General features: G+C 42.0%; 1 protein-coding gene across 1 annotated transcript; it reads right to left on the bottom strand.

Moving 5' to 3' along the window:
* Window positions 1–8,736: 8,736 nt before the first annotated feature.
* On the bottom strand, window positions 8,737–11,071 carry klf17 (Kruppel like factor 17). Its single transcript, XM_015957344.3, has 3 exons — window positions 10,894–11,071; window positions 9,746–10,793; window positions 8,737–9,653 (listed from the first exon to the last, which is right to left on the bottom strand). The coding sequence occupies exons 1-3, from the start codon at window positions 10,951–10,953 to the stop codon at window positions 9,478–9,480; spliced, it is 1,284 nt and encodes a 427-aa protein (XP_015812830.1). The 5' UTR covers window positions 10,954–11,071; the 3' UTR covers window positions 8,737–9,477.
* Between the last annotated feature and the right edge of the window lie 606 nt (window positions 11,072–11,677).

Genomic DNA, 11,677 nt, shown 5'->3' with positions numbered 1-11,677 from the left:
TGCCCGATCCCGACAATCCTGCTGCTTTCTATGATTCTATTTTTGCCGGACGTCGGAGCACCTCCGCAGTCAATGGACAGGAATCACAACCGCCCAACAGGAAAGGGAGCAAGCACAACTTCCGTTGTTTCACAATAAATCGATAAAAAAAAAGCGTTTTTTGTTTCATTTGCGCAGGTTTAACAACTTTTAACAACTATCAATGGCGGCTGAACTTTAAATGCACAAAAATAAGCCATAAATACAGTTTCCACTATCAAAGTAGTCGCCCTTTGTTGATCCAAACACTGCTGATCTCTCAACACAAATGATGGGCAGATTAAACAGTTCATTTCGATGCTTCTCCCACACAACGGGTGTTTGGATCCAACTTCCGCGTTTATTGCTCGGACTGTATCGCAAGATCTCGAAAATCCCGCACATGCCTGTGTGCGCACCTCAGGTCTCCGCACCGGAGCGGAGCCGTTGCAGAGCGGGTACCAGTAAAAATTGAGTTTGGAAGCAAGCGGCTGCGGAAGGCGGGGGCAGAGCGGAGGTAGTGGAATTTTGGAGTTAACGCAAAAGATCATGCCAGTTTCTACTGTAAATATTCCCAGACAAGAAGATCTCGATCAATGGGCTCATCTTAAACCTGTTAAACTTCATAACATCAATGCAGAAGTGGAACTACTAATAGGAGCTGACGCTTCAAATGTTTTAGAACCATGGGAGTTGATAAACTGTGAATGAAGGACTTTATGCTGTGAAAACCAAAGTTGGTTGGGTCATAAATGGTCCCCTGTGCTCTGGATGGCAACACAGCAAAAATAAAAACTGCACTGCTGTAACAGCCAACAGGATCTCTGTCGAGCATCTAAAAGAAATGTTGCTCGAGCAATACAACCATGACTAATGAAGAATCATCAGAGGAACAGCCTGAGATGTCTAGAGATGATGCATGTTTCATGGGCATTGTTAGAAACTCAGTAAAACTTACAGAAAATCAGTATTGTATGGACTTACCTTTCAAGAGAACCAGTTTCTACTTGCCAAATAACATCTGTGTTGCAGAACAGCGCCTCCAGAGTCTCAGAAGGAGACTCGAAAAGGATGCACACTACAAAAACGGATATACTGCATACGTAAACAACTTGCTTGAGCAAGGGTAAGCTGAACCTGTGCCTGTAGATGATCTACAGAAGGATGACGGAAAAGTGTGGTACATTCCTCATCACAGAGTGTATCGTCCCACTAAAGTAAAACTACAGTAACAGTTGTATTTGACTGTGGTGCAACTTATAAAGAAACATCATTGAACAGTTAGCTTCTACAGGGACCTGATCTCACAAACTCACTGATTGGGGTTCTCATTCGGTTTAGACAAGAACCTGTTGCAATAATAGCTGACATTGACGCCATGTTTCACCAGGTTTGTGTCTCAGAAGATCATATTGACTTTCCCACCTTGACTCACGATGGGAAAGGCTGTTGGTGGTTTAGCGTCCAGGAAACAGCAGTCAGATTGGTAGAGGCAAAATATCCAAATATCAGCAAAATGCTACAAATCCCTTTGTCTGAAGCTACTACCTGCTCTGGGTTGGAAAGTTCTGGTGCACCTGTTGGTTTCAGCACAGAGAATTCAGCCAAAGTAGAACTTACAAGGCATTCATTCCTACTATAGACCACAACACATGTATAAAATATGAGTAAGGGAACGCTTTAAGTGCAGACTAAAAATGATAAAATATTCTCTCTTACAGTCATACAAAACATTAATACAGTCAGTTTGAAATGTTGCCTTATAAGAAGGAATACCTTTTAAAAATCTCACAAGTTACCACTGTGAGGTATTTAGTGCCACCCACCTCAGAAAAAAAGCAACCATTTTAATCACATGCTGTTTAGAAGTGTAAACACAATGTAATCATTTTCAGTTTGCTGTATAGGAAAGTAATTAGAATCAATAAAAAAAGTGTTGATTAGAAAAAGTTTCAGCCCTCACCCACTCCTCTGTTGGTGGAAGCTCCATAATCCCACTGGTTTTCCCTTTCTAGACATTTTGTTAAATTCAAATACTTTTCATGTTTCTTTTCTTAGTTTTTTGGCAGGTTCAAACTCAATATTGCATTGTCAAATCTAAACATTATTTATAAAACACATGATGTTTCTCCTCCGCTTCTCCTCCAGCTTCCGTTGTCCAACTCCATATATATATATATATATTAGGGATGCTCCGATCAGGTTTTAATCTGCCGATCACCGATACCGATCAGCCAAGAGGCCGATCATGGCCGATCAGCCGATTACCGAAACCAATTACATAGATTGGCTGTAAATTGTTCATTTAGCTATGGTGAGTTCTAATGCATGTGTTACATATTAATTCAGAAAAAACATGGTTTTACTTCACTTCAAATTATGTAATATCAGTAACAATTTATAAGAAATTGAAAACATTAAGGCTTTCTTTGGGCTACAAATAGTGCAAAAAAAGTCAATATCTCACATCACCGCCTAAATCAAATGAAGTAACCAAGGATACATTCAGATACATCCAGTGAGCTGTTAAGCTCAGCATTGACACAGGACTGACATCTGAGCTACAAATGTCACTTGTGAAACTCACAGAGGATGAGACGCTTTCTTTAAGGAGTCCCTCGATGAAAGAATACACTGTCTGGTGGAGCTCTGGAAGGGCTACGTTGGCGAAATATTTATGTCCCGGTAGCATGTAGCGAGGTTCCAAGTGGGTTAGTAGTCGGCGGAATCTGGCGTCTTCCACAACTGAAAAAGGCTGGTCGTCTAGTCTAATAAACTCGATGATTTTACGGGTAATTTGCTTAGCCTTTTGACTGTCACGCTCATATGGGCGAGTGTTTCCAAGCGTCGGCTGCGTTAGCTGCCGTCTGACTGTGGCTGCATTAGCAGGCTTCTTTTCATTGTCTGCGGTGAGCCTCAAAAACTCACCATGCTCCGCCAAGTGTTTAGTCTTTAAATGTCGGATCAAATTCGTTGTGTTGAATTTTTTTGAAGTGCTTCCTCCGCGGGGTATGTTTTCGTTGCAAGTGTTGCAAGACGCAAACTTAATATCACTCTCGCACACCGTTAAGAAGTTCCACACGGCAGACATGTTTGTCTTTGCGGGTCTGCCGCCACGCGCATGCACACTAAGCGGGGACAAGCGGAAGGGTGAACTACTGGCCGGGAAGAGTAAGCGCCAGTGCCAGATCGGAAATGAAAGGCAGTGATCGGCGATCACAGATCACACACTTTTGCAGGAAAATCGGCCGATAATTATCTGAGGCCGATCAATCGGAGCACCCCTAATATATATATATATATATATATATATATATATATATATATATATATATATATATATGGCGCCATGAGAGAGACAGCTAGTTACAGAGATTTGACCGCCTGCAGGTATGTCAAACTGAAATTCACACTGGGCCAAAATAAAGATAGAAACTGGGACAAATGTGCACATCTACAGATATGTGTATTGTTGAACCAGTTTTGCATAAACATTGAATCTGGAAGGACCAAATTACACACAAGTAAATTAGAAATAAAACAGATTTGGCCCGAAGGCCTGAGTTTGACACCTGTGGTATAGAGGAAGTTTTTACTGAATATAAAAAAATGTTTTATTAAAAATCATCCATTTTTAATAAATTTTCCATTGAAGAAAAGAGTAGTAGGTATTGGAGGGTCACCATCAGCGGTCCTTACTGTATTGCTGGCTGTATGTGTCAAAGAATTGGGAATTAATTATTTTCCAGTATTCTGTGGATTTAGATGTTATATTAGTGAAGAAGTCCTGTTGAGACCAGGATGAGACATAAAAGTCCCATTGTTGTTCAGGTGTCTAACAGATCATTGTTTGTTTTTCATCCAGCTACTACTATATAACGATTAATGACGTTGGTGTATTGTGGGGGCTAAAAAAGTATGATTAAACAGCATTTTCCAGTACATTATGACTTGTTGATGAAATAAAGTTTCATTTGAAGCTTTTTTGAATCTCTAAGTCACAATTTAATTCATCTTAGTTTGGACAAATGTGCATTTTTTGTTAAATAATAAGAGAAAAAGACTCTTAGAAGGAAATGTCCTGTTGCCATCACCAAAAAGCTTAAGCATTTTAAAAATTTTGAAATTAGAAATTTGGGGAAGTGTTTCATCTAAGTAACTCTTTTAATTTTATAAATCCAGTTCCTTCTTTTCTTTCATCATATTAATATTCCAAAGAAGACAAAAAGAAAGATTAAGATAAAAAAATATACTTCAATAAGATAAGGAGCCTAAAATATTCTCTTAAAATGAAAACAAGAAAAAGCAATGTAGTACCAGCTGTTAGACACTGGGGGGCAGCAACTCACCTTCTTCCTTTCTTTTCTATGCTGTTGGAAACCAGAGTGGTGTTGCCAGCAGGTTTTCCATTGTTTCAAGGTAACAGCATTTGGATTAAATTAGAGGAAGTGTTTCTACTAAGTAATTATTTTCACTTTATAAATCCTTCTCCGCATTCCACTTATCCTATTATCTATCTTAAATAATAATATTTCCAAGAGGACAAAAATAAAAAATAAGATTTTTTATAGCTTTAATGGGGCTTTGTGGGGTCGCCATGTTGTCTCCTCTTTAATATTTATTTTCCCAAGAAGACAAAAAGAAAGATTACAATTATTTTAAATCTTCAGTAAATTAAGGAGGACTAATCATGTTTTCTAAGTGGCTATAAAATAAAATAAAAACTTATATAATAGTACTCATTTGCTGCAGGACTCCAGTCTTTCTGTGGAGAGTCCACATTGCCTGCAACCATCTTTCATTTTTTTGCGGTACTTTACAATGGGAATTCAGACAAAAAGCCCCCAACGTGCCATTCAATCAACCATGCAGCAAGAGCGAATCATCTGCTTCACTAAATCCTCATCCAAACATACAAAACAAATACTGTAAATTATAAATCATAGACAAAACACAATCCCTTGATGCAATATGAGAAACATAAACATTCACATCAGGAAAGATCAAGATGCCTAAGATAATGAGTTGACTCCTAATCATTTAAATGATCGTATTGCTCAAAGTACAGGGTGAGGAAGATGAGTAGCCACTCATTTTCCATTCAGATCTATTAATCAACCTTTTACTAATTAATAGCAGCATTTCTTTTGAACATCTAATTCTTAGTTTTCCTAATCCAGATCTAGATCTGCACTAGAAATCTCCATTGGAACCTCTGTGGCTCCAAGCAGCATTCTGGCGGACCAATCACAGCTCTCTACCAGGATTTCAATTCGATGAAGCATTGTGATCAGTCCACAACACTTTCTTCGGAGTAGGGTTAGTGATTGGCCCTCCATTGTAGGCTTAGACTGCTGGAAGACATACTGACAACTTTCCACACTGCTAATTTCTCCCACCATTACTCTCCAATTGCATCATTTCTTGTTATTTCAGCTGTTAACTTTATGTTCTCTGTAAGTGTTTTTGTCCCCAGAAGATACACTAGCATTTTGCTGAGCTGTCATAGCCTCCTGGAGGGGGCATTGGATGGAACATTGCCAACCAGTAGTCATTCTACCTCTCCTGAAAATAACATTTTAATAAAAAAAATTCTTTAACATAGAATGTTAAAGAATTGTGGCTCCCCGAGGACTAGTTCACCTGAATTAATGGTGATGATTACATATTAGAGCTCATTCTGGAACTAGTTTATATGAGATACTGTGTCAGTGCTTGCAGTGCAAATAAGACCATTATCAAACCCCAGTTGCACAAGAGCAAGAAGCAAACGAACTTAGTGACCTAAATTATAAACACTGGTGGTTTTATTTATAAATTAATGCAACTTACACATCAGGCTCTTCTGTCAGTGGTAGAGACTAAACCCTAGAAGCACACAGCGGGGAAACTGTAAAATTACAAAATCCACTCAGACCCAGCGTTTCTCACAAACGTCTGAAATGAAGTCAGTTTGTTTACTTTGGACCACAAAAAAAAAAATCTAAATTTCCATAGATTGTAATAATTAGGGTAGAACATAGCTAAATTTCACAACAGCATACTTCCTTTATAACCCCTCTACATATACAAATGCAAACCTATTTATGCAACCACAATAATAAGTTAGTTTTCACACAAGTTTAAACAGAAATCAGGCAGTGAACCACTGCTAGTCTCATCAAAGTCAGTCTGAAGGAGCTGGACTCTACATGGGATCTATCAACCAGCCCCACAGCCCTGTCCAGAAAAAAGATCTTCAGAGGATTCATTTTCTGAGAAGGTTCGCTGAGTGGTAATGTTGTTCTTATTTGTTTGCATGTTTTACTTGTTTTTATTCTATTTTGCATGTTTTTAATTGTGTACAGAGGAGCACCTGGAGCACAGTCCTGGAGGATGGACGGCGGCCGAGTGCGGAGGAGCGTGGGTGTCTCTCTCGCCGCACATGTGCGGCGCGCGTGCAGGTGCAGCTCACTCAGCTCGGGGTCTTGGACCGAGGAGGGGGTTCACCAGCAGCAGCAGCGGAGGGAGATCCGCGGGCAGAGAAGCAGGCGGGCAGAGTCAGGGGCGTGTCCAGGGAGTGGCCTGGGGCAGCACATGCCACCCTTGTCCACCCCAGGTGCCACCACACTAATTTACCTTTAAATAGGCTTTTCATTGTCCAAGAAAGGCTTGGGGGTAAAACAAAAATAGCATAACCATTGGTGCCACCCATGCACAAAGTGTTGCCTCACCTGGGCCACCCCATTTTAAAAGATCTGGACACGCCACCGGGCAGAGTTGCTCTGCCCCCACGTGTAAGTAATTGATCAGTGCCTGGCAGTGTTTGGAGTTGCTGTTGCTCTGTGCGTGGTCTGGTGCCGGAGTTTTTGTGTGCCCACGGTGGCCGGGCCGAGGAGGAGGATTGGATCCACCGTGCAGTGATCCTGTGGCTCCCCGAGGACGACGCGCACCGCAGGAGGGCAGGGTCGTGAAGGCTTCCCTGTCGAGAGCTCAGCAGGGCCGGACTGGTCTGCTTTGTCCCCTGAGGCCCTGCGCAGACTGACTTGAGAGCTCATTGTGGCATCATGAGCTGAGTTTGGGAATAAATGCCCTTTTAATTTGCTTTTGTGGTTGCACTGCTTGCCTTGTTTAGAACCTTTTACATATTTAATATTTTAACTTTTACACCTCCTTTTACTCCTATGGTTTTATCAGTGAACCAGTCTTAAGCTTTGGCACGGTAGATTTTAATTTTCCTATAGGTCCTACCACTCGTATTGCCACAGAAGGAAGTCACAGCTGCCACAACAGCTGGTGTGTCATATTAATTGTGGTACCCAGGCTTCACCTGGGAGGACAGGGACGTCCTTTAGAGATTAATCGATTTCTGCAGCAATTTGCCCCTACTTCAATAACACGTTGTTCTCTGACATGTTAATAAACCAACCCACGTGGATTTATTTAAGTTCACATTTTACATGCAATCACGTTGTGTCTGTTGCTTCTCAACATTTTGTTTTTCATCACCTGTCATTCAAGGCTTTCAGGATGTCTCCATACGGGGCAGCAGACGTTCAAGAGGGAGAGTGGGCTATCTTGTACTTGGAAGGCTGCAGGTTTGATCCCAGCACCTGCCTAAAAAGGCTGCTGTTGTGTCCATGAGCAAGACATTTAACCTCCCTGACCTGACGTGGTGGCCAGAGGGACCGGCAGCCTCGCCTCAGTCAGGGCAGCTAAAGGTACACTGTAGCTCATCACCACCAGAATGTGTGCAGGTGCTCTTATAGGGTCCTGAGTGCAAAGCAGATCAATCAATTAGCTCAATTTTTTTTTCATGTAGGTTTTTAATTTTTTTCCAATCAGACTGTGATTTTCTTTTTTTACATTTGTCTTGAAATTTAGGAATTTTTCTACATATTTAAACAAAAAATTGAACTGTTTGCTCAAATGAGACATTAAAACAAGGTAAAGTCAGACACTGTGACCTCTTCCTTACACACACACACACACACACACACACACACACACACACACACACACACACACACACACTGTCTTATCGCTCTGTTCTTGTATAAATAAAGCTCTCAGGGCAGCATCTCCTTGCAGTTTTGTGAGTTTCACTTTGTGAGCAGATCTGTGGTTCATTGTCTCTTCTCTTCGACTGCAGGTATTGGGTGATAAAATCCCTAACAGTTAAAAATTCAACAAACTGAACGCATTTATGTTCAGGTTCACTCATTATTAGGCTGTAAATAATTGCTTTTTAATTTCTCAGTGTGATGTTCATAAGTTAAAACATAAATTGCAAAATCAAGAATATGCTTTGTTTTTTTTTCATCTTCAGTGTTAGGTCTTTTGTGCCAACATTAAAACATCAAGTCTCGACTTCTCCATTTATCCTAACCTTAAAAACGTTATTGTGTAACAATATTTTAGACCTTTGAAGTGTTCAGTAACTGTTTTTAGTGCACTTGTAGGCCTACATCTTTGAGCTTTTAAGAATATTAAATATGAAATCACAACAGGGGGCAGTGTTGCATAAACCTACAAAGTCTTGATGAGACTAAGAGCTTTCCTTGCTTTTACAATCTGTTGACAGTGTTGACGCAGACGTTTGTTGTTTGACTTTAAAACAGAGAAAACGCTAAAACAAGCAGGATAATGAACCTCCAGAGCTGGAACAGCTTTAAACAAAGATGGTATAAAAGGTAGATGAAAACTTCATGGTTTGAGCAAAAAGCACTGACACAAGCATAAAGTGAAACATAAGTACTTTTATTTTTGAGCCGTTGAGCATGTTTATATAAAACTGTTGCATTTCATCAGAAGTGAACAAGTATACAGTTCAGTTTCAAGTAAAGCAGTTTAACCCTTAGCAACGGTGGACTCTTCAATCTTTAAAAAAAGATTCTCTCAAAAAATAAAAAAAATAAATCCATGTTTACATCTGCAACCATACAAAATGAGCTGTGAATATATAAACCAACTCATATATAAATTCTGGCAGTGACAAAAGGAGTTTTAGTACCTGAATTTGTTGGCATCTCTGAAACAAGTTGCCCAATGCATAGCAAATATATATGTCGTGTTTTCTACATGACGAAAACAGAGCAGACGAATGACTGAATCAGTGAAACGCTGATCTGTAAAATGTAAAATCACAAACCTTGAGAAATACATTCATGTAGAGGATTCTGGGTCCTGCCCACAGCCGCAAACAAGCAAGGCACTCACCAACAGTCAATAACTTATTAAAATGACAGGATGAAAATATGTCTTAAATACTAAACTACTATAACTTAGCCAGTGTTTTCCTTTTTTTTTTTTGGACAAATTTATACAAATTAAAAAAAAACATAAGAGGCACTTTAGTTGGTGGGGAGTGAGGCACTTCTATATAACCTGTTTCCCATTATTTTGTACAAAAATACAGACGACAGTCCAGCGGAGAGGAGCTGAGTCAGTGATCCCATGGTGGATAGAGTCTGGAGAGGCCTACATGTGCCTCTTCATGTGGAGCGCCAGGTGGTCTGAGCGGGAGAAGGCTCGCTCACAGAGGTGACACTGAAACGGTCTGTGCCCGGTGTGCTTCCTGAAGTGACGCGTCAGCTCGTCTGACCTGGCGAACTTCCAGCCACAGCCTTCCCAGTTACAATGATAAGGCTTTTCACCTAATAAACAAATAGAAAATGAATTATGTTACTCTTTTCCTGTTTTACAGCTGCTGGTTGTTGTCAGCGACAGGTTAAGAGAATATTCTCACCTGTGTGGGTCCTCATGTGGGCTTTAAGATGGGAGCTTTTGGTGTAGGTCTTCCCGCAGCCAGGGAACTCGCAGTTGTGCGTGGCTGCGCGTTTTCTGGTCCACGGCTTGCGCCCTCGCTTCTGCTTGATGCACCCCGCCTCCTCGTGCGCGTAAAACTCCAGCAGTGGTGATGACGGAGGGGTGAGCATCATTCCCTGCATGTTAGCAGGATGATGTTGAACGTGCAGCGACTCCCTGTGCACGCTGTACTGTCCCTGGAACTGTGGCGCTCCTGGGTGCGCGTACTGAGGGTGGTACGGCGCGTTCAGGTACTGGTTAGGCAGGTGATTGGGATGCTGGTGGTGATGGGAGCTCATGTTCATTTGCGGCATGCTGCAGCCTGCGCGTCCCTGGTGGATAGTGTGAGCTCCAAAGCCCTGCAAAGCACCTGGAACACCGCGTTGGTGCGCAAACGCAGCTGGGTGCACTGAGCGCATTTGTTGTTTGTCAAACACTTGTTCAGAAAAGTCCCCTCCAGCCGCTATCATACAAGACTGAACCCCCGGCTCGGTTTTAACTTTATATCCAAGGGGGGGCGGAGATGGACCAGATGCAACCGAATTTAAAGCCCGAAGCTCGGTGTACTCGCCCGGCCGGTCCGGTGAGCTCCCTTCTGGATAACTCATCTCAGGCGTGAGAAGCTCCGCCATCAGGCTGCGCACCGGGCTCGTTCCAGTGAAGCCATGATAGCTCTGAGGAGTCAGGTGAGTAGACGGTTGTTCTGTTGAGTCTGGCACGCAACCGCTGCAGCTGTCTGGAGACTCCGGGAGGGAGTACGCGCACTGCTGCTGCTGCTGCGGGGGTGAAATGCTCCCACAGTCACTGTTAACGACATCAGCTCCGATCGTGTTGGATAAAATGAACTCAAGGTCCACAAATTTTCCAAGCTCGTCTTCCTCTCTTGGGGGCAGACAAGGAGACTGGACGATGCTGAACTCCAGCTCGATGCGCGAGCCGCTTTGGCCCCCTGTTGCGTCGCTGCGCGCACACTCATCCAGATTACAAAGCTGCACAAAAAGGGACAATGACGTTAGGAAAAACAACAAAATAAACAACACCCTACTTGGAGATAAATAACAACTATCATGGAAAATGAAAGTTACTTACATCGCTCATCGTTTTGGTGCTCTGGAACATAGAAGGCGTCAGAGCTTCAACTAAAGCCATGATAGACGTTTGTTTTGAAAAAAGAAAAAAAAAGTTGGACTTAGAACTCCACACTGGAACAGACGCTGCTCTCTGTGTCCATAGAGCCTCGGTCTGATTCAGCTTGTTCCAGGATTCAGGATGTGAGTATCAACACAGACGGAGACTTTTATAAGGCTTCTTTTACGGGGAGGCGTGGTCTTCTGCTGCTGCCACACACACACACACACACACACAGACACACACACGCACACACACACACACGCACACACACACACACGTCTTCTTTTTTCCTCCCTCTCTGACAGGTACGTGCTTTTTTGAGAAAGAATTAATCTTGCACGCAAAACATCCTTTTCCTTCTTTTTTGTTAACCCACTACAACCACGAAAGTCTTAAAAAGTATGAAAGGCTAATTTGCTGCAGGTATCTATTAACTTGGTAATTCCCTTGAGGTAGGAACAGAGTGCGCTTCTAAACCCAGAAATCATGATTTAAGAGACAATAAAGTATTTATTAAAACACCAATTGAGGGGAATATTTGCAGGTTGGGGATGAGGAGGGTTGGACAGAAACGCCGCTGGAGTTTTGGCCCTCAAACATGGCAGAATCTATTAGTTTAACCCCCCCCCCCCCCCACACACACACACACACACACACATACATAGGTTTCGTCTCAAATGTAAACACAATGTATGTCTCACGCACGCGCTCTCTCATCATTAGCATATTTTGACCCAAAATC

This window comes from Nothobranchius furzeri, chromosome 11 (genome assembly GCF_043380555.1).
Source record: "Nothobranchius furzeri strain GRZ-AD chromosome 11, NfurGRZ-RIMD1, whole genome shotgun sequence".
NCBI classification, from domain to species: domain Eukaryota; kingdom Metazoa; phylum Chordata; class Actinopteri; order Cyprinodontiformes; family Nothobranchiidae; genus Nothobranchius; species Nothobranchius furzeri.
Note: the sequence above shows the minus strand (reverse complement) of the source record. Positions and strands in the feature narration are given on the sequence as shown.

What these genes read in the sequence shown, in the direction of transcription:
- klf17 (XM_015957344.3), bottom strand. Translation starts at nt 10,953, where the DNA reads ATGGCTTTAGTTGAAGCTCTGACGCCTTCTATGTTCCAGAGCACCAAA. An exon ending in GCACCAAAACGATGAGCGAT is followed by an intron (nt 10,794 to 10,893) that starts GTAAGTAACTTT and finishes CTTTTTGTGCAG; the next exon opens with CTTTGTAATCTGGATGAGTG. An exon ending in CCACATGAGGACCCACACAG is followed by an intron (nt 9,654 to 9,745) that starts GTGAGAATATTC and finishes TTTGTTTATTAG; the next exon opens with GTGAAAAGCCTTATCATTGT.